The sequence below is a fragment of the Rutidosis leptorrhynchoides genome, chromosome 1, assembly GCF_046630445.1.
Source record: "Rutidosis leptorrhynchoides isolate AG116_Rl617_1_P2 chromosome 1, CSIRO_AGI_Rlap_v1, whole genome shotgun sequence".
NCBI classification, from domain to species: Eukaryota; Viridiplantae; Streptophyta; class Magnoliopsida; order Asterales; family Asteraceae; genus Rutidosis; species Rutidosis leptorrhynchoides.
In genome coordinates, this window is record NC_092333.1 from 713,894,593 (window position 1) to 713,914,672 (window position 20,080).

Below are 20,080 nucleotides of genomic sequence, written 5' to 3' on the forward strand. Positions count from 1 at the left end.
GATTTATCAAGGGACACTAGTTAATCAAGGTAAAGTACACTTTTGAAATTTAAACGGAAATGATTACTAACTTTTGACTAACTCTCGTTAATGACACTTTTGTAAATCACTTTTACCAAATATTCCGGATACCGTTAAAAAGAAAAGGTTTTCTAATTCAAAGTGGACCTCTTAACAGAGACTCGTAATCATAATTCAATGTATCTAATATTTCAATCTCTTTATACTATCTTTTAATTCCATCGATAATTATTCTAAATATATTTTGAAATAAATACGTTTATGTAAAGTATTATTCGTTTAATACTTTGTTAATGTTTTCAAGTTATATATATATATATATATATATATATATATATATATATATATATATATATATATATATCATATCTGTTCATCTAATGGTTCGTGAATCATTGGAATTTGGTCGAAGTTAAATGAATGTATGAACATAGTTTAAAATTCTTAACAAACTTTGCTTATCGTGTCGGAATGATGTAAATATTAAAGTTTAATTTTGGTCGAAAATTTTCGGGTCGTCACAATTGAGGGGGTTTTGGTTGAGTGGCCATGGTTCATCCCATCTTGGGGTTTAGAACGCAGCAGACGAAAAGAAAGAAAACAGAAAAAACGGTTAGGAGGACCTCGCGAAAAGGAAGAAGAGAACACAAGGCATGAAACTTGAAATTCTTTAGTTAATATCATTTTTTGCTTATCATTCTTGAAGGATACGAACAGAAGGATACGGGTGATATTTGACTTTTGTCCATTTTTATTTGAGGTCTCTTTTAATTCATAATTTGGAGTTATTTCAATGATTAAACAATAACTTTTGGTTTTATTATCTTTTAATATATAAAAATAATGAATAATTTGATAATGATTCCATGTTTTAATTGTTTGTTTCTGTATTCAACCTGAATTATGAGCTAATTTAGTTACGTTTGTTTAGGTCATATACCGAAGATGTTGGTTTTAGATGTTTATGCAATAATTTAACGTTTTAATAAAAGAACAATTCTTGATTAATGTTATTTTATTCAATATAGCCGATTACTATATTTGATTGATCAAATTGACAACTTGATAATTTAAACATAGTGATTTATATTTAAACATAGTGATTTATATTTGCTTAGGCTAGTATTAAAGATTGTGCGTTCACTTTGATCACGAGGACATGTTAAGTTCAAAAGAGAGATTGTGCAGGGTAACCATCCGGTACAATAGTTGGCAATATGTGAACAATTCCATAGTCTAGGTAGTTAGATTAGTTAATGATCTTATTGTATTGCAAGTATACAGTTTTCTTTGATACTTGCACCTACTCGTACAGTTTAGGTTGTATGATATCAAGTTTGCGTCTGGAATTTGGAGGGAGCCTATGAATTCACGCATGGTTAATTATTAACTTATCTTTTATTTTAATTATTCGATATCTGAAGTGAATAATTCCTAAATAAGTGTACCTGAATTATTCTGATAATTTATGTTGTTTAATTGGTTGCTTATTATTTTAAGTCTTTTTATTATTAAAATACATTTCTAGACATCTAGTTTTTAAATGAAAATCCCTCGCATTTTGTTTTGTCATTTAATGTTATCTGATTACATTTTAGCTAAATCTTTAGATACACACATTACATTGTCTTGTTGAACGAACGCCACTTACCTATACTAGTTAAAGGTATTTAGGTTATTTTTTATTGGTATTTGGACGCCGATTAGTTCTTTCCAAAATATCATTTTTTTTACTAGAAACGTTCATGGGTTCGATTTTATAATTTAGATTCACTTTCCGATTTCAAATTCGATTTATATCTGGCGCACTATGTGGTTGTGGGGGTGGCATGGTTCAAATTGCTTATTTGTGGGAAAGTGCCCCCTCTCATTACCTGATGAGCTGCCCCCTCTCATTACCAACTAAACTACGTATCATTGTCGTAACGACTCTAAATAATGGATCGGTATGGTATGGGTTACTCTTTTATGCGAAGTTAGTTTTTTGGGCTAATTTTTAATGTTCAGTATGTGTCTTGTTTAATACGGAGTATCTTTGAAGTTGTACTTACTATATAAAATAAATGGGTGATATTTGTTGATATAGCACACAAATACATTAACATTACAGCAAAGTGTTTTTGAAAACAAATCACTACAATAAGATTTGACTTTTTAAGAAGAATTATCATATTCTATTATATATACAACACGCAAGGGCGTTTGGCGTTTTGCTTTCCACATTGTCGTTTAATAGCTTGGTCAAACAAGGTAGGCAGCCACTAGCCAGCAACATTTTCATAAAATTGGAAATGGCCTTAATACCAGTTTACATGAAGATGGGAAAACATGGATGCTTTCCACCAAACAACAAAAATGAAATATAAATTACACAAACCAAAAATTCTATAAAATCCCTTAACTAAAAAATTTGCAAGGATAATGTGTTTGTTGTTCTAAAAAAATTGCAAGGATATATGTAGTGGTTGACACTTTTACCACTTCCTCCCAATCAATACATTTTTTATATACTACGTACTATTTACAGACCACTAATGCAGAGGTGGAGGAGGGTGCAAATATACGCATTCCAAAAGCTCACATCAGAAATCGATAATAGGCTCACCAACCGTTAGATTACGTTCGAGAGTCCAAGGAAGATCAAACAGCTTCGCTGTTACGAATTTGAAGATTTTATTCACATTTATGTTGTAAGATGCACTTGAGAAGAACAACGTTGCGTTTATAGCTTTCGCGTATGCTCTTGCCTGTAAAATTAAATACAAGATGCAATTCAAAGGGTGTCAATTACTCAATTTGGAAACAAATACATAAGGTTGAACTCTCCAAATAAATAATGCAGATAGATGATGATGGATTTATCATCACCCTAAGCTTAAAAGTTTAATAAAATTATTAAGCGGTAAAAAAAAACTTAGAATTTTGAGTGGTTGGTGAGAGTATACTGTCTTCATGGGGACACTTGTGACAAAATTCAAGATTTGGGGTGAGAAAAAGAACATTCTTTTGGAAGCTAGTGATGTGATCCCATCACTTTTTATAAATTATGAAAAGGTCAATTTGTGCTCATCACAATGTTTGACTTTGAAGGTCAGATGTCACAAGTTCCTTTCATTGACATACCAAGTAATAATGCTATTTATTTTTATCAGAAAACAATTTTCAAAGACATTTTTAAATATAAAACATGATGGCTACTTTTGTGCCATGAATCACTTTGTAAAAAAAATGTTTTATATTTCTTTGTCAATGCTTGGTATGTCTGTTTATTCATTCGAATTCAAGTGACATGAAACGGAAAAAAACACGAAATCTCACCTGGCTTGCAATCGTCCATTGTAATTCTAACGGAAGTTGGACGAATTCATCAAACTTGCTCCCGATCATCACTGGAATCGCAGTCTAAAACAATACAATCACGTCTTAATTGAAATTTCAATAAGAAATTTGAAAGTTAAATTGATTTTTTGTGTAATGCATCTAAGTTAATTTCACCTGATTATAAATCCTAGCTTGCTGATGCCAATTGATAACACTGAATATAAAACAAAAAATTCCCACAATCATTAGCATTTACCCCAAAACAATGAAAAGTATGTATGATAATGACAATTAATAAATTATATATTATATTTATATATTATATTTATATTTATATTAACTTAAATAAAACACATAAATACCTATTAAGTGTGCGACGACTCGTAAGATCAAACATGAATAAGATAGCTACAGAGTCTTTGCAGGCTGCAGGAATCGAATTACTCGAACCTTCATCTTCAAGACATACATCAATGTCGCAGTATTTAGTTTAGAAAATTAAAACCAAAAAATTCCATATATGATGAAATTATATGATTAAAAATTGTACCTGGATAAAATGCATCACCACTAACTTCCCAGATGCTATATGAAATCCTGGCTCCTCTAACACATAATGTTTTATCTGTACTGGGAGCTTGTAATTCTTCTGTATTCTTCTCTTTTCCTACATACTTTGCCTTCAATATTAAAAATGTGACATCATTAATTAGTTAAGCATTGCTGTTTTTAACTTCATTTTCAATTTTTTAATATTTTTTTATGTTATGTTATCAATCAAGAAAAGTACAGGTAAAAATGGGTATATATGCTCTTGCCTAAAAATGTAGGAAATAAATATCTACCTTTCATGACTCGATCATGAGAACTCTAATACTAACACAGTAAAATTTGCATAACTTTAAGAAAACCCCTATAAATGATTTTTAAAAATTATAAAAACATGTCCTGTTTTTGTTATAACAGAAAATTTCAAGATTTTAATAAATGTTTGCTTTCTCCTCACAAATGCAACATAATGTAACCCAATATTTCATTTTAAAGATTTCATAGAAATGTAAACAAGCAAAAAATGCCTTCTTAAAAACCATATGATACAGATAGTATTATTATACTAACCAGAAAGCTAGTTTTGCCAATATTATGATCACCCAACAAACTAATCTTCAAAGCCACCAAATCTGAGACATCATGATCATGATCACGATCAGAACCACCTGAATATGACGTCATTTCTCCAGAAGAACTCGTCATCGTTGTTCTCTCGGCCCGAGAACAACGACGACGAGACGTATGAATGATAGGACCCGAACTAGATTTTAACAACTGTCGATACTTAATAGATTTTCCAATCCAACAAGCTAGAAATTGGTGCCACAAAGATCTAGCACATCGCTTAATAAACGTTATACGCCAAATAATTGTTCTCTTAAGGTGAAATCCCCACATTTTTCTGCTAATTTGACTCATTTTAATGAAGTTTGTAAAACGTTATTTGGGTTTAAAAAGATTAGCCGGAGAATAAGGGAACTCTCATGAGGTGTGTTTTATATCTGGGAATAAAGTTGGGTTGTCAAGTAATACGTGTTTTTTTTAATAAAGAAAAAGAAAATAGTTGAGAGATTAATGATTTTATTAATTGTGGGGGGTATGGAAAAAATAAATAAAATATTAATATGTAACAACCGTTAGATTGGTGACGGTGACCGCGTAACAGGGACAGTTGGCCGGTTTTTCAGGAAAACAAATATCCGATATTATTGGAAGGAACGAAGTTCGAAACCGGGTTTCGGGCAGCTTTCGGTTATTTTGATTCGTTGAACCCATTTTTATTGATAAGTTTTGTTTTCTTCTGATAATTTATATGACCACTTCCAACCATGACGTACTTCCTCTCCAGGACACACCGCCACATCAGCTTTCTCTCTCCATTTATTTTTCACTTCCTCTCCATCACACACCACTACCAACCATGACATCCTTCATCCCCATCACATGGCCCCACATTTTTTTTATTAATATTTATTACTATTACTATTATTATTATTATTAATATTATTTTTATTAATATTATTTTTATTTCAATTATATTTTTTTGAACAACACATTTTATTATATTAAAAAGTTACGGTTACATTTTTTTTGAAATTCAAAAAGACATAAATTAAAATACAATACAAGAACATATAATTAAACAAATAAACACTACTCGTCGTCTTCGTCGTCGGATTGAAAAGCGTTTTGATAAATTTTTTGGATCTTATTTTTGGCTCTCATCACCAACGCGTGTTGTTCGGGAGTCATGTCTGGTGCACAAGGTTGTGTAAGAAAAGTTAAACTATCCAACATGGTACGCCTCTCGGTTTCAATGTATATTTTTTCCATGGTCAACCTTGTAGCATTTGCGGTTTCGATTAACGTTTGGCGGGCTTTCTCGGACGACAAACGTGAGGCCACATCGGATGAACCCGAACTCCTATGAGTCTTGGAACTTGCACGACCCGGCGGACGACGTAAAGGTTCTTCATGGAAATTCGGACCCGCGGCTCCACCACTCGGACCCACGGCTCCACTGTAGTGACCCGAACTTTTCCATGTTTATATATATTAATTGAGATTGATATTTACATGATTAAATGTTTCCAACATGTTAAGCAATCAAACTTGTTAAGACTTGATTAATTGAAATATGTTTCATATAGACAATTGACCACCCAAGTTGACCGGTGATTCACGAACGTTAAAACTTGTAAAAACTATATGATGACATATATATGGATATATATATAGTTAACATGATACTATGATAAGTAAACATATCATTAAGTATATTAACAATGAACTACATATGTAAAAACAAGACTACTAACTTAATGATTTTTAAACGAGACATATATGTAACGATTATCGTTGTAAAGACATTTAATGTATATATATCATATTAAGAGATATTCATACATGATAATATCATGATAATATAATAATTTAAAATCTCATTTGATATTATAAACATTGGGTTAACAACATTTAACAAGATCGTTAACCTAAAAGTTTCAAAACAACACTTACATGTAACGACTAACGATGACTTAACGACTCAGTTAAAATGTATATACATGTAGTGTTTTAATATGTATTTATACACTTTTGAAAGACTTCAATACACTTATCAAAATACTTCTACTTAACAAAAATGCTTACAATTACATCCTCGTTCAGTTTCATCAACAATTCTACTCGTATGCACCCGTATTCGTACTCGTACAATACACAGCTTTTAGATGTATGTACTATTGGTATATACACTCCAATGATCAGCTCTTAGCAGCACATGTGAGTCACCTAACACATGTGGGAACCATCATTTGGCAACTAGCATGAAATATCTCATAAAATTACAAAAATACGAGTAATCATTCATGACTTATTTACATGAAAACAAAATTACATATCCTTTATATCTAATCCATACACCAACGATCAAAAACACCTACAAACACTTTCATTCTTCAATTTTCTTCATCTAATTGATCTCTCTAAAGTTCTATCTTCAAGTTCTAAGTGTTCTTCATATATTCTACAAGTTCTAGTTACATAAAATCAAGAATACTTTCAAGTTTGCTAGCTCACTTCCAATCTTGTAAGGTGATCATCCAACCTCAAGAAATCTTTGTTTCTTACAGTAGGTTATCATACTAATACAAGGTAATAATCATATTCAAACTTTAATTCAATTTCTATTACTATAACAATCTTATTTCGAGTGGAAATCTTACTTGAAATTGTTTTCGTGTCATGATTCTGCTTCAAGAACTTTCAAGCCATCCAAGGATCCTTTGAAGCTAGATCCATTTTTCTCATTTCCAGTAGGTTTATCCAAGGAACTTGAGGTAGTAATGATGTTCAAAACATCATTCGATTCATACATAAAAAGCTGTCTTATTCAACGTTATAAACTTGTAATCACTAGAACATAGTTTAGTTAATTCCTAAACTTGTTCGCAAATAAAGTTAATCCTTCTAACTAGACTTTTAAAATCAACTAAACACATGTTCTATATCTATATGATATGCTAACTTAATGATTTAAAACCTGAAAATACGAAAAACACCGTAAAACCGGATTTACGTCGTCGTAGTAACACCGCGGGCTGTTTTGGGTTAGTTAATTAAAAACTATGATAAACTTTGATTTAAAAGTTGTTATTCTGAGAAAATGATTTTTATTATGAACATGAAACTATATCCAAAAATTATGGTTAAACTCAAAGTGGAAGTATGTTTTCTAAAATGGTCATCTAGACGTCGTTCTTTCGACTGAAATGACTAGCTTTACAAAAACGACTTGTAACTTATTTTTCCGACTATAAACCTATACTTTTTATGTTTAGATTCATAAAATAGAGTTCAATATGAAACCATAGCAATTTGATTCACTCAAAACGGATTTAAAATGAAGAAGTTATGGGTAAAACAAGATTGGATAATTTTTCTCATTTTAGCTACGTGAAAATTGGTAACAAATCTATTCCAACCATAACTTAATCAACTTGTATTGTATATTATGTAATCTTGAGATACCATAGACACGTATACAATGTTTCGACCTTTCATGTCGACACATCTATATATATTTCGGAACAACCATAGACACTCTATATGTGAATGTTGGAGTTAGCTATACAGGGTTGAGGTTGATTCCAAAATATATATAGTTTGAGTTGTGATCAATACTGAGATACGTATACACTGGGTCGTGGATTGATTCAAGATAATATTTATCAATTTATTTCTGTACATCTAACTGTGGACAACTAGTTGTAGGTTACTAACGAGGACAGCTGACTTAATAAACTTAAAACATCAAAATATATTAAAAGTGTTGTAAATATATTTTGAACATACTTTGATATATATGTATATATTGTTATAGGTTCGTGAATCAACCAGTGGCCAAGTCTTACTTCCCGACGAAGTAAAAATCTGTGAAAGTGAGTTATAGTCCCACTTTTAAAATCTAATATTTTTGGGATGAGAATACATGCAGGTTTTATAAATGATTTACAAAATAGACACAAGTACGTGAAACTACATTCTATGGTTGAATTATCGAAATCGAATATGCCCCTTTTTATTAAGTCTGGTAATCTAAGAATTAGGGAACAGACACCCTAATTGACGCGAATCCTAAAGATAGATTATCGGGCCTAACAAAGCCCATCCAAAGTACCGGATGCTTTAGTACTTCGAAATTTATATCATATCCGAAGGGTGTCTCGGAATGATGGGGATATTCTTATATATGCATCTTGTTAATGTCGGTTACCAGATGTTCACCATATGAATGATTTTTATCTCTATGTATGGGATGTGTATTGAAATATGAAATCTTGTGGTCTATTATTATGATTTGATATATATAGGTTAAACCTATAACTCACCAACATTTTTGTTGACGTTTTAAGCATGTTTATTCTCAGGTGATTATTTAGAGCTTCCGCTGTCGCATACTTAAATAAGGACGAGATTTGGAGTCCATGCTTGTATGATATTGTGTAAAAACTGCATTCAAGAAACTTATTTTGTTGTAACATATTTGTATTGTAAACCATTATGTAATGGTCGTGTGTAAACAGGATATTTTAGATTATCATTATTTGATAATCTACGTAAAGCTTTTTAAACCTTTATTGATGAAATAAAGGTTATGGTTTGTTTTAAAATGAATGCAGTCTTTGAAAAACGTCTCATATAGAGGTCAAAACCTCGCAACGAAATCAATTAATATGGAACGTTTTTAATCAATAAGAACGGGACATTTCAGTTGGTATCATAGCGTTGGTCTTAGAGAACCAGAATTTTGCATTAGTGTGTCTTATCGAGTTTGTTAGGATGCATTAGTGAGTCTGGACTTCGACCGTGTTTACTTGAAAAAAAAAAAAAAGATTGCTTAACAAATTTTGTTGGAAACTATATATTTTTAACATGTGAATATTATGTGATATATTAATCTCTTAACGTGTTTGATATTATGTGATAGATGTCTACCTCTAGAACAAGTCCCATTAACTTACCTAATAATAATGAAGAGTCGAATGTAAATTGGAATGATTCGTGGACTGATTCACAAGTTCCCGAAGAGGAACCGGAAGAAGAGTCGGAACCGGAAGAAGAATCGGAACCGGAAGAAGAACCAGTGGGGGAAATAATAAAACGGTTAAGTAGAAGAAAATCCTCAACCAACCGACCAAAGTTAATTATGGTCAACGGTGTTTCCGCCAAGGAAGCAAAATATTGGGAGGATTACCAATTCTCCGATGAATCGGATCCCGACGAGGATTCCGATGATGTTATAGAAATTACCCCAACTGAATTTAAAAAGGCAAAAGAGAACAATAAGGGAAAGGGCATAAAAATAGAGAAATCTGATTCCAACCCCGATGAACTTTATATGTATCGTCAATACCCGTATTTCTTAAGTTGTACAATAACCCGGGAACCTCTAAACCACCAGGTTTTTCTAAACCAATGTGGAAAACGACGGCTCGTATTAGGGGAACATCATATATCACTAGAAACTTGTCAAAACGAACCAAAACCGAAGAAGAAGAAACGAGCGAGTCGGAATAAGATAGTTGTATTCGTGTGGTGTAATATATGTAATATAGTGTGCTTATGCTTTATGATATATGTAAAAATTGCTTGTATTAATAAGTATTTTTTTTTATGAATCTAACTCTTGTCTATTTTACAGTATAAAAACACAAAATGGATAGACAACCCAATATTTTAAGAGACCTACCCGGAGACATGATTGATGAAATCTTGTCTAGAGTCGGTCAGAATTCCTCGGCACAACTATTTAAGGCGAGATCAGTTTGTAAGACATTCGAAGAATGTTCCAAGAATTCCTTGGTTTATAAAAGGCTTTCGTTCGAAAGATGGGGGATATCACATTGGGAAATCCATAAGTTACGATTTGTTTACTTTGACGCATATATTGCGGGGAACCCAAATGCTATTTTACGCAACGGGTTAAGAAATTATTTTGACTCAATATATCCGAAATATAGGACTTCGTGATTTAGAAAAAGCGGCTAACATGCAACATAAAGAAGCATGTTATGCTTACGGCTTAGTAATGTTCGCTTCTCTCCAAAGTGAGAACAAGAACATCAGGCTACAACTATTAAACAAAACGTTCCCATAAGTAACGGAGTCGGTAATTGGGGTAAGAAATGGGGTTTTTAGATTGTTAAGGGAATGTTGGATATTACGTAACCCTCGTCCCTTTGACGACATTACAACACGCTGTCTTATCAACGGCCATAACGGTTATGTTCCACAAGACCAAGGATGGGAAGTAGTCCTAGTAAAACCAGAATGCATGACTTGTTTCTGGACGTATGAATTACGTGTCTTTATTGCCTTTACTGAACGACTTGTGTACTAGCTAGAATTATCTTCACAACTATCTTGTATCAAAGTTATTGTGTGCTATATTTCATGCTATATGTAAAAATAAGCGGTATTGTAAGTTTGTAAAATATTGTGTAAAAGTTTGAACGCGAAATATTATTATAATCAGTTTTTCATATAGAATTGTAGTAGTTGAATTGTATATTAGCTACTAAGTATGAACTTAACGGGTAGGTACTACCCGAATTTAAACTTATAAAACGCTAATATGAAGAAAAAGCTTTTATAAATGAGTTCATATTATGCTACGAGATACTATTGACTACTCTTAATATTCTGTATGATTAACTTGTTTCATTTGACTATTTGAAGGAAATGGCACCGACTACTCGACAAACCTTGAATATGAGCGAAGAGGAATTTCGTGCCTTTCTTGCTTCAAACATAGCCGCAGTACAGGCTGCACTACATACCAACAATAACCTTGGATCTAGCAGTACATGAAATCGTGTAGGATGCACCTACAAAGAATTCACTGCCTGCAAACCTTTGGAATTTGATGGAACTGAAGGACCGATTGGATTGAAACGGTGGACCGAGAAGGTCGAATCGGTGTTTGCCATAAGTAAGTGTACTGAAGAGGACAAAGTGAAGTACGCTACGCATACCTTCACATGTTCTGCGTTAACATGGTGGAATACCTATCTAGAGCAAGTGGGACAAGACGATGCGTACGCACTACCGTGGTCAGCATTCAAGCACTTGATGAACGAGAAGTACCGTCCCAGAACCGAGATCAATAAGCTCAAGACAGAACTTAGAGGGTTACGAACCCAAGGATTTGATATTACCACATACGAAAGACGATTCACAGAATTGTGCCTATTGTGTCCGGGAGCATTCGAAGATGAGGAAGAGAAGATCGACGCGTTTGTGAAAGGATTACCGGAAAGAATCCAAGAAGATATAAGTTCACACGAGCCCGCCTCCATACAACAGGCATGTAGAATGGCTCACAAACTAGTGAACCAGATTGAAGAAAGAATTAAAGAACAGACTGTTGAAGAGGCCAATGTGAAGCAAGTCAAAAGAAAGTGGGAGGAAAACGGTGATAGGAATCACCAATACAACAACAACAGCAATTACAACAATAATCGCAACAATTATCCCAACAATCGCAACATCAATCGCAACTACAACAAACGGCCCAACAACAACAACAACAACAACAACAACAACAACAACAACAACAACAACAACAACAGCAACTACAACAATCATCCCAACAACAATAATAACCGCAACAACAACAACAATCAGAAGCAGCTATGCCAAAGGTGTGAAAAGTATCACTCGGGGTTCTGCACCAAATTTTGCAACAATTGTAAAAAAATGGTCATAGCGCGGCGAAGTGTGAGGTCTACAGACCAGGGGTTAATAGAACGAAAGGAACAAATGGTGTCGGAACGAGTAATGGCGGAGCAAGTAGTGTCGGAGCAAGTTATGCCAATGTAGTTTGTTATAAATGTGGAAAACCGGGCCACATTATTAGAAATTGCCCGAACCAGGAGAACACGAATGGACAAGGCCGCGGAAGAGTTTTCAATATTAATGCGGCAGAGGCACAGGAAGACCCGGAGCTTGTTACGGGTACGTTTCTTATTGACAATAAATCTGCTTACGTTTTATTTGATTCGGGTGCGGATAGAAGCTATATGAGTAGAGATTTTTGTGCTAAATTAAGTTGTCCATTGACGCCTTTGGATAGTAAATTTTTACTCGAATTAGCAAATGGTAAATTAATTTCAGCAGATAATATATGTCAGAATCGAGAAATTAAACTGGTTAGCGAAACATTTAAGATTGATTTGATACCAGTAGAGTTAGGGAGTTTTGATGTGATAATCGGTATGGACTGGTTGAAAGAAGTGAAAGCAGAGATCGTTTGTTACAAAAATGCAATTCGCATTATACGAGAAAAAGGAAAACCCTTAATGGCGTACGGAGAAAAGGGCAACACGAAGCTACATCTTATTAGTAATTTGAAGGCACAAAAACTAATAAGAAAAGGTTGCTATGCTGTTCTAGCACACGTCGAGAAAGTACAAACTGAAGAAAAGAGCATCAATGATGTTCCCATTGCAAAAGAATTTCCCGATGTATTTCCGAAAGAATTTCCGGGATTACCCCCACATCGATCCGTTGAATTTCAAATAGATATTGTACCAGGAGCTGCACCAATAGCTCGTGCTCCTTACAGACTCGCACCCAGCGAGATGAAAGAACTGCAAAGCCAATTACAAGAACTTTTAGAGCATGGTTTCATTCGACCAAGCACATCACCGTGGGGAGCTCCTGTTTTGTTTGTCAAGAAGAAAGATGGTACATTCAGGTTGTGTATCGACTACCGAGAGTTGAACAAACTTACCATCAAGAACCGCTACCCACTACCGAGAATCGACGACTTATTTGATCAACTACAAGGCTCGTCTATTTATTCAAAGATTGACTTACGTTCCGGGTATCATCACATGCGGGTGAAAGAAGATGATATTCCAAAGACTGCTTTCAGAACACGTTACGGTCATTACGAGTTTATGGTCATGCCATTTGGTTTAACTAATGCACCAGCTGTGTTCATGGACCTTATGAACCGAGTGTGTGGACCATACCTTGACAAGTTTATCATTGTTTTCATTGATGACATACTTATTTACTCAAAGAATGACCAAGAACACGGTGAACATTTGAGAAAGGTGTTAGAAGTATTGAGGAAGGAAGAATTGTACGCTAAGTTTTCAAAGTGTGCATTTTGGTTGGAAGAAGTTCAATTCCTCGGTCACATAGTGAACAAAGAAGGTATTAAGGTGGATCCGGCAAAGATAGAAACTGTTGAAAAGTGGGAAACCCCGAAAACTCCGAAACACATACGCCAGTTTTTAGGACTAGCTGGTTACTACAGAAGGTTCATCCAAGACTTTTCCAGAATAGCAAAACCCTTGACTGCATTAACGCATAAAGGGAAGAAATTTGAATGGAATGATGAACAAGAGAAAGCGTTTCAGTTATTGAAGAAAAAGCTAACTACGGCACCTATATTGTCATTGCCTGAAGGGAATGATGATTTTGTGATTTATTGTGACACATCAAAGCAAGGTCTCGGTTGTGTATTAATGCAACGAATGAAGGTGATTGCTTATGCGTCTAGACAATTGAAGATTCACGAACAAAATTATACGACGCATGATTTGGAATTAGGCGCGGTTGTTTTTGCATTAAAGACTTGGAGGCACTACTTATATGGGGTCAAAAGTATTATATATACCGACCACAAAAGTCTTCAACACATATTTAATCAGAAACAACTGAATATGAGGCAGCGTAGGTGGATTGAATTATTAAATGATTACGACTTTGAGATTCGTTACCACCCGGGGAAGGCAAATGTGGTAGCCGATGCCTTGAGCAGGAAGGACAGAGAACCCATTCGAGTAAAATCTATGAATATAATGATTCATAATAACCTTACTACTCAAATAAAGGAGGCGCAACAAGGAGTTTTAAAAGAGGGAAATTTAAAGGATGAAATACCCAAAGGATCAGAGAAGCATCTTAATATTCGGGAAGACGGAACCCGGTATAGGGCTGAAAGGATTTGGGTACCAAAATTTGGAGATATGAGAGAAATGGTACTTAGAGAAGCTCATAAAACCAGATACTCAATACATCCTGGAACGGGGAAGATGTACAAGGATCTCAAGAAACATTTTTGGTGGCCGGGTATGAAAGCCGATGTTGCTAAATACATAGGAGAATGTTTGACGTGTTCTAAGGTCAAAGCTGAGCATCAGAAACCATCAGGTCTACTTCAACAACCCGAAATTCCGGAATGGAAATGGGAAAACATTACCATGGATTTCATCACTAAATTGCCAAGGACTGCAAGTGGTTTTGATACTATTTGGGTAATAGTTGATCGTCTCACCAAATCAGCACACTTCCTGCCAATAAGAGAAGATGACAAGATGGAGAAGTTAGCACGACTGTATTTGAAGGAAGTCGTCTCCAGACATGGAATACCAATCTCTATTATCTCTGATAGGGATGGCAGATTTATTTCAAGATTCTGGCAGACATTACAGCAAGCATTAGGAACTCGTCTAGACATGAGTACTGCCTATCATCCACAAACTGATGGGCAGAGTGAAAGGACGATACAAACGCTTGAAGACATGCTACGAGCATGTGTTATTGATTTCGGAAACAGTTGGGATCGACATCTACCGTTAGCAGAATTTTCCTACAACAACAGCTACCATTCAAGCATTGAGATGGCGCCGTTTGAAGCACTTTATGGTAGAAAGTGCAGGTCTCCGATCTGTTGGAGTGAAGTGGGGGATAGACAGATTACGGGTCCGGAGATTATACAAGAAACTACCGAGAAGATCATCCAAATTCAACAACGGTTGAAAACCGCCCAAAGTCGACAAAAGAGCTACGCTGACATTAAAAGAAAAGATATAGAATTTGAAATTGGAGAGATGGTCATGCTTAAAGTTGCACCTTGAAAAGGCGTTGTTCGATTTGGTAAACGAGGGAAATTAAATCCAGGGTATATTGGACCATTCAAGATTATTGATCGTGTCGGACCAGTAGCTTACCGACTTGAGTTACCTCAACAACTCGCGGCTGTACATAACACTTTCCACGTCTCGAATTTGAAGAAATGTTTTGCTAAAGAAGATCTCACTATTCCGTTAGACGAAATTCAAATCAACGAAAAACTTCAATTCATCGAAGAACCCGTCGAAATAATGGATCGCGAGGTTAAAAGACTTAAGCAAAACAAGATACCAATTGTTAAGGTTCGATGGAATGCTCGTAGAGGACCCGAGTTCACCTGGGAGCATGAAGATCAGATGAAGAAGAAATACCCGCATATATTTCCAGAAGATTCGTCAACACCTTCAACAGCTTAAAATTTCGGGACAAAATTTATTTAACGGGTAGGTACTGTAGTGACCCGAAATTTTCCATGTTTAAATATATTAATTGAGATTGATATTTACATGATTAAATGTTTCCAACATGTTAAGCAATCAAACTTGTTAAGACTTGATTAATTGAAATATGTTTCATATAGACAATTGACCACCCAAGTTGACCGGTGATTCACGAACGTTAAAACTTGTAAAAACTATATGATGACATATATATGGATATATATATAGTTAACATGATACTATGATAAGTAAACATATCATTAAGTATATTAACAATGAACTACATATGTAAAAACAAGACTACTAACTTAATGATTTTTAAACGAGACATATATGTAACGATTATCGTTGTAAAGACATTTAATGTATATATATCATATTAAGAGATATTCATACATGATAATATCATGATAATATAATAATTTAAAATCTCATTTGATATTATAAACATTGGGTTAACAACATTTAACAAGATCGTTAACCTAAAGGTTTCAAAACAACACTTACATGTAACGACTAACGATGACTTAACGACTCAGTTAAAATGTATATACATGTAGTGTTTTAATATGTATTTATACACTTTTGAAAGACTTCAATACACTTATCAAAATACTTCTACTTAACAAAAATGCTTACAATTACATCCTCGTTCAGTTTCATCAACAATTCTACTCGTATGCACCCGTATTCGTACTCGTACAATACACAGCTTTTAGATGTATGTACTATTGGTATATACACTCCAATGATCAGCTCTTAGAAGCCCATGTGAGTCACCTAACACATGTGGGAACCATCATTTGGCAACTAGCATGAAATATCTCATAAAATTACAAAAATATGAGTAATCATTCATGACTTATTTACATGAAAACAAAATTACATATCCTTTATATCTAATCCATACACCAACGACCAAAAACACCTACAAACACTTTCATTCTTCAATTTTCTTCATCTAATTGATCTCTCTAAAGTTCTATCTTCAAGTTCTAAGTGTTCTTCATATATTCTACAAGTTCTAGTTACATAAAATCAAGAATACTTTCAAGTTTGCTAGCTCACTTCCAATCTTGTAAGGTGATCATCCAACCTCAAGAAATCTTTGTTTCTTACAGTAGGTTATCATACTAATACAAGGTAATAATCATATTCAAACTTTAATTCAATTTCTATTACTATAACAATCTTATTTCGAGTGGAAATCTTACTTGAAATTGTTTTCGTGTCATGATTCTGCTTCAAGAACTTTCAAGCCATCCAAGGATCCTTTGAAGCTAGATCCATTTTTCTCATTTCCAGTAGGTTTATCCAAGGAACTTGAGGTAGTAATGATGTTCAAAACATCATTCGATTCATACATAAAAAGCTGTCTTATTCAACGTTATAAACTTGTAATCACTAGAACATAGTTTAGTTAATTCCTAAACTTGTTCGCAAATAAAGTTAATCCTTCTAACTAGACTTTTAAAATCAACTAAACACATGTTCTATATCTATATGATATGCTAACTTAATGATTTAAAACCTGAAAATACGAAAAACACCGTAAAACCGGATTTACGTCGTCGTAGTAACACCGCGGGCTGTTTTGGGTTAGTTAATTAAAAACTATGATAAACTTTGATTTAAAAGTTGTTATTCTGAGAAAATGATTTTTATTATGAACATGAAACTATATCCAAAAATTATGGTTAAACTCAAAGTGGAAGTATGTTTTCTAAAATGGTCATCTAGACGTCGTTTTTTCGACTGAAATGACTACCTTTACAAAAACGACTTGTAACTTATTTTTCTGACTATAAACCTATACTTTTTCTGTTTAGATTCATAAAATAGAGTTCAATATGAAACCATAGCAATTTGATTCACTCAAAACGGATTTAAAATGAAGAAGTTATGGGTAAAACAAGATTGGATAATTTTTCTCATTTTAGCTACGTGAAAATTGGTAACAAATCTATTCCAACCATAACTTAATCAACTTGTATTGTATATTATGTAATCTTGAGATACCATAGACACGTATACAATGTTTCGACCTATCATGTCGACACATCTATATATATTTCGGAACAACCATAGACACTCTATATGTGAATGTTGGAGTTAGCTATACAGGGTTGAGGTTGATTCCAAAATATATATAGTTTGAGTTGTGATCAATACTGAGATACGTATACACTGGGTCGTGGATTGATTCAAGATAATATTTATCGATTTATTTCTGTACATCTAACTGTGGACAACTAGTTGTAGGTTACTAACGAGGACAGCTGACTTAATAAACTTAAAACATCAAAATATATTAAAAGTGTTGTAAATATATTTTGAACATACTTTGATATATATGTATATATTGTTATAGGTTCGTGAATCAACCAGTGGCCAAGTCTTACTTCCCGACGAAGTAAAAATCTGTGAAAGTGAGTTATAGTCCCACTTTTAAAATCTAATATTTTTGGGATGAGAATACATGCAGGTTTTATAAATGATTTACAAAATAGACACAAGTACGTGAAACTACATTCTATGGTTGCATTATCGAAATCGAATATGCCCCTTTTTATTAAGTCTGGTAATCTAAGAATTAGGGAACAGACACCCTAATTGACGCGAATCCTAAAGATAGATCTATCGGGCCTAACAAACCCCATCCAAAGTACCGGATGCTTTAGTACTTCGAATTTTATATCATATCCGAAGGGTGTCCCGAAATGATGGGGATATTCTTATATATGCATCTTGTTAATGTCGGTTACCAGGTGTTCACCATATGAATGATTTTTATCTCTATGTATGGGATGTGTATTGAAATATGAAATCTTGTGGTCTATTATTATGATTTGATATATATAGGTTAAACCTATAACTCACCAACATTTTTGTTGACGTTTTAAGCATGTTTATTCTCAGGTGATTATTTAGAGCTTCCGCTGTCGCATACTTAAATAAGGACGAGATTTGGAGTCCATGCTTGTATGATATTGTGTAAAAACTGCATTCAAGAAACTTATTTTGTTGTAACATATTTGTATTGTAAACCATTATGTAATGGTCGTGTGTAAACAGGATATTTTAGATTATCATTATTTGATAATCTACGTAAAGCTTTTTAAACCTTTATTGATGAAATAAAGGTTATGGTTTGTTTTAAAATGAATGCAGTCTTTGAAAAACGTCTCATATAGAGGTCAAAACCTCGCAACGAAATCAATTAATATGGAACGTTTTTAATCAATAAGAACGGGACATTTCATCCACCACCACTCGGACCACTTTCATTCGCGGCTCCATCACTCGGTAACTCCATCGGAGTATTTTTTTTTTTTGTTCACGACTCCTTCGTATGTTAAAAATTTCGGACAATCTTTGAGAACTTTCCACGCATCCTCGTATAAGAAGTTACGACCCACTTGATCCTTAAACGCACGTCGAGCATGTGACATGATATCGGCTTCGTTTTGGCCACTTTGCCAAAAATTTTCAAGCTTCGAGTAAATTCCGATATATAACTTGACATCTTTGGCCATTTTGCTCCATTTTCCCGTAATTTGATCCATTCGACGTTGTTCCCGAACTTGCTCATTGTAAACTCTTTGGATCGTCCCCCAAAATGAGTCTTTTGTTTGATTAGTTCCCACTACCATATTTTCCGAAACTTGCATCCACACCGTTGCCAAAAGCCTACTTTCGTTGTCCGACCACGCACTTTTTTTGCAAATTACTTTCTTTCCTTTTCCTTTACGGTTTTCAACACGTTCTTCGTTTTGACTAACTTCAAATTCACCGGGTTGAGTTTCTTGAACCTCTTCGATTTGTTCTTCTTCGGATTCATTTTCGGAAGGAATTTGAGTAGGTACTCGAATTCGATTATCTTGAAAAATAGGTTGTCGAATGACATGTTGTTGGATGACTTGTTGTTGAGGAACAAATTGTTGGATGTTAGGAAATTGTTGTTGAGGACGGTAGTTGGAATATTGAGGTGTAGAAACAAAAGCGGGTGAACGTGAAGCATAAGATGCGAACCCCAATCCTTGATTCGGGTTAGAAGACGACCCTGAAGGTGAGTTATACATTTGCGATTCAAGTAACGTTTGGAAAAAATCATTACTTTGTTGTGTGTAGATCGGCTCGGACGTTAAATTTTGATTTTTCTTGGATGATTTTTTAGGCATTTTTTTTGAGTTGGAAATGGGTTTGAGATGAGTAATGTTGAAAGAATAAATGTTTTAGTTGGAAGTAAAAGAGTGTTTGTATGTTTATTTGTTAAAATATAGTGGGTGTTTATATAGTGTTGTTAAAATAAAAAA

General features: G+C 34.0%; 1 protein-coding gene across 1 annotated transcript; it reads right to left on the reverse strand.

Moving 5' to 3' along the window:
* Positions 1 to 2,512: 2,512 nt before the first annotated feature.
* Positions 2,513 to 4,812, reverse strand: LOC139886226 (septum-promoting GTP-binding protein 1-like). The gene is made up of 6 exons (XM_071869972.1): positions 4,462 to 4,812; positions 3,893 to 4,022; positions 3,705 to 3,798; positions 3,517 to 3,556; positions 3,340 to 3,423; positions 2,513 to 2,768 (listed from the first exon to the last, which is right to left on the reverse strand). Exons 1-6 carry the CDS (start codon positions 4,810 to 4,812, stop codon positions 2,604 to 2,606), a joined length of 864 nt encoding a protein of 287 aa, XP_071726073.1. The 3' UTR covers positions 2,513 to 2,603.
* Between the last annotated feature and the right edge of the window lie 15,268 nt (positions 4,813 to 20,080).

What these genes read in the sequence shown, in the direction of transcription:
- LOC139886226 (XM_071869972.1), bottom strand. Translation starts at nt 4,812, where the DNA reads ATGAGTCAAATTAGCAGAAAAATGTGGGGATTTCACCTTAAGAGAACA. An exon ending in AGTCGTCGCACACTTAATAG is followed by an intron (nt 3,557 to 3,704) that starts GTATTTATGTGT and finishes TTTTATATTCAG; the next exon opens with TGTTATCAATTGGCATCAGC. An exon ending in AATGGACGATTGCAAGCCAG is followed by an intron (nt 2,769 to 3,339) that starts GTGAGATTTCGT and finishes TTAATTTTACAG; the next exon opens with GCAAGAGCATACGCGAAAGC.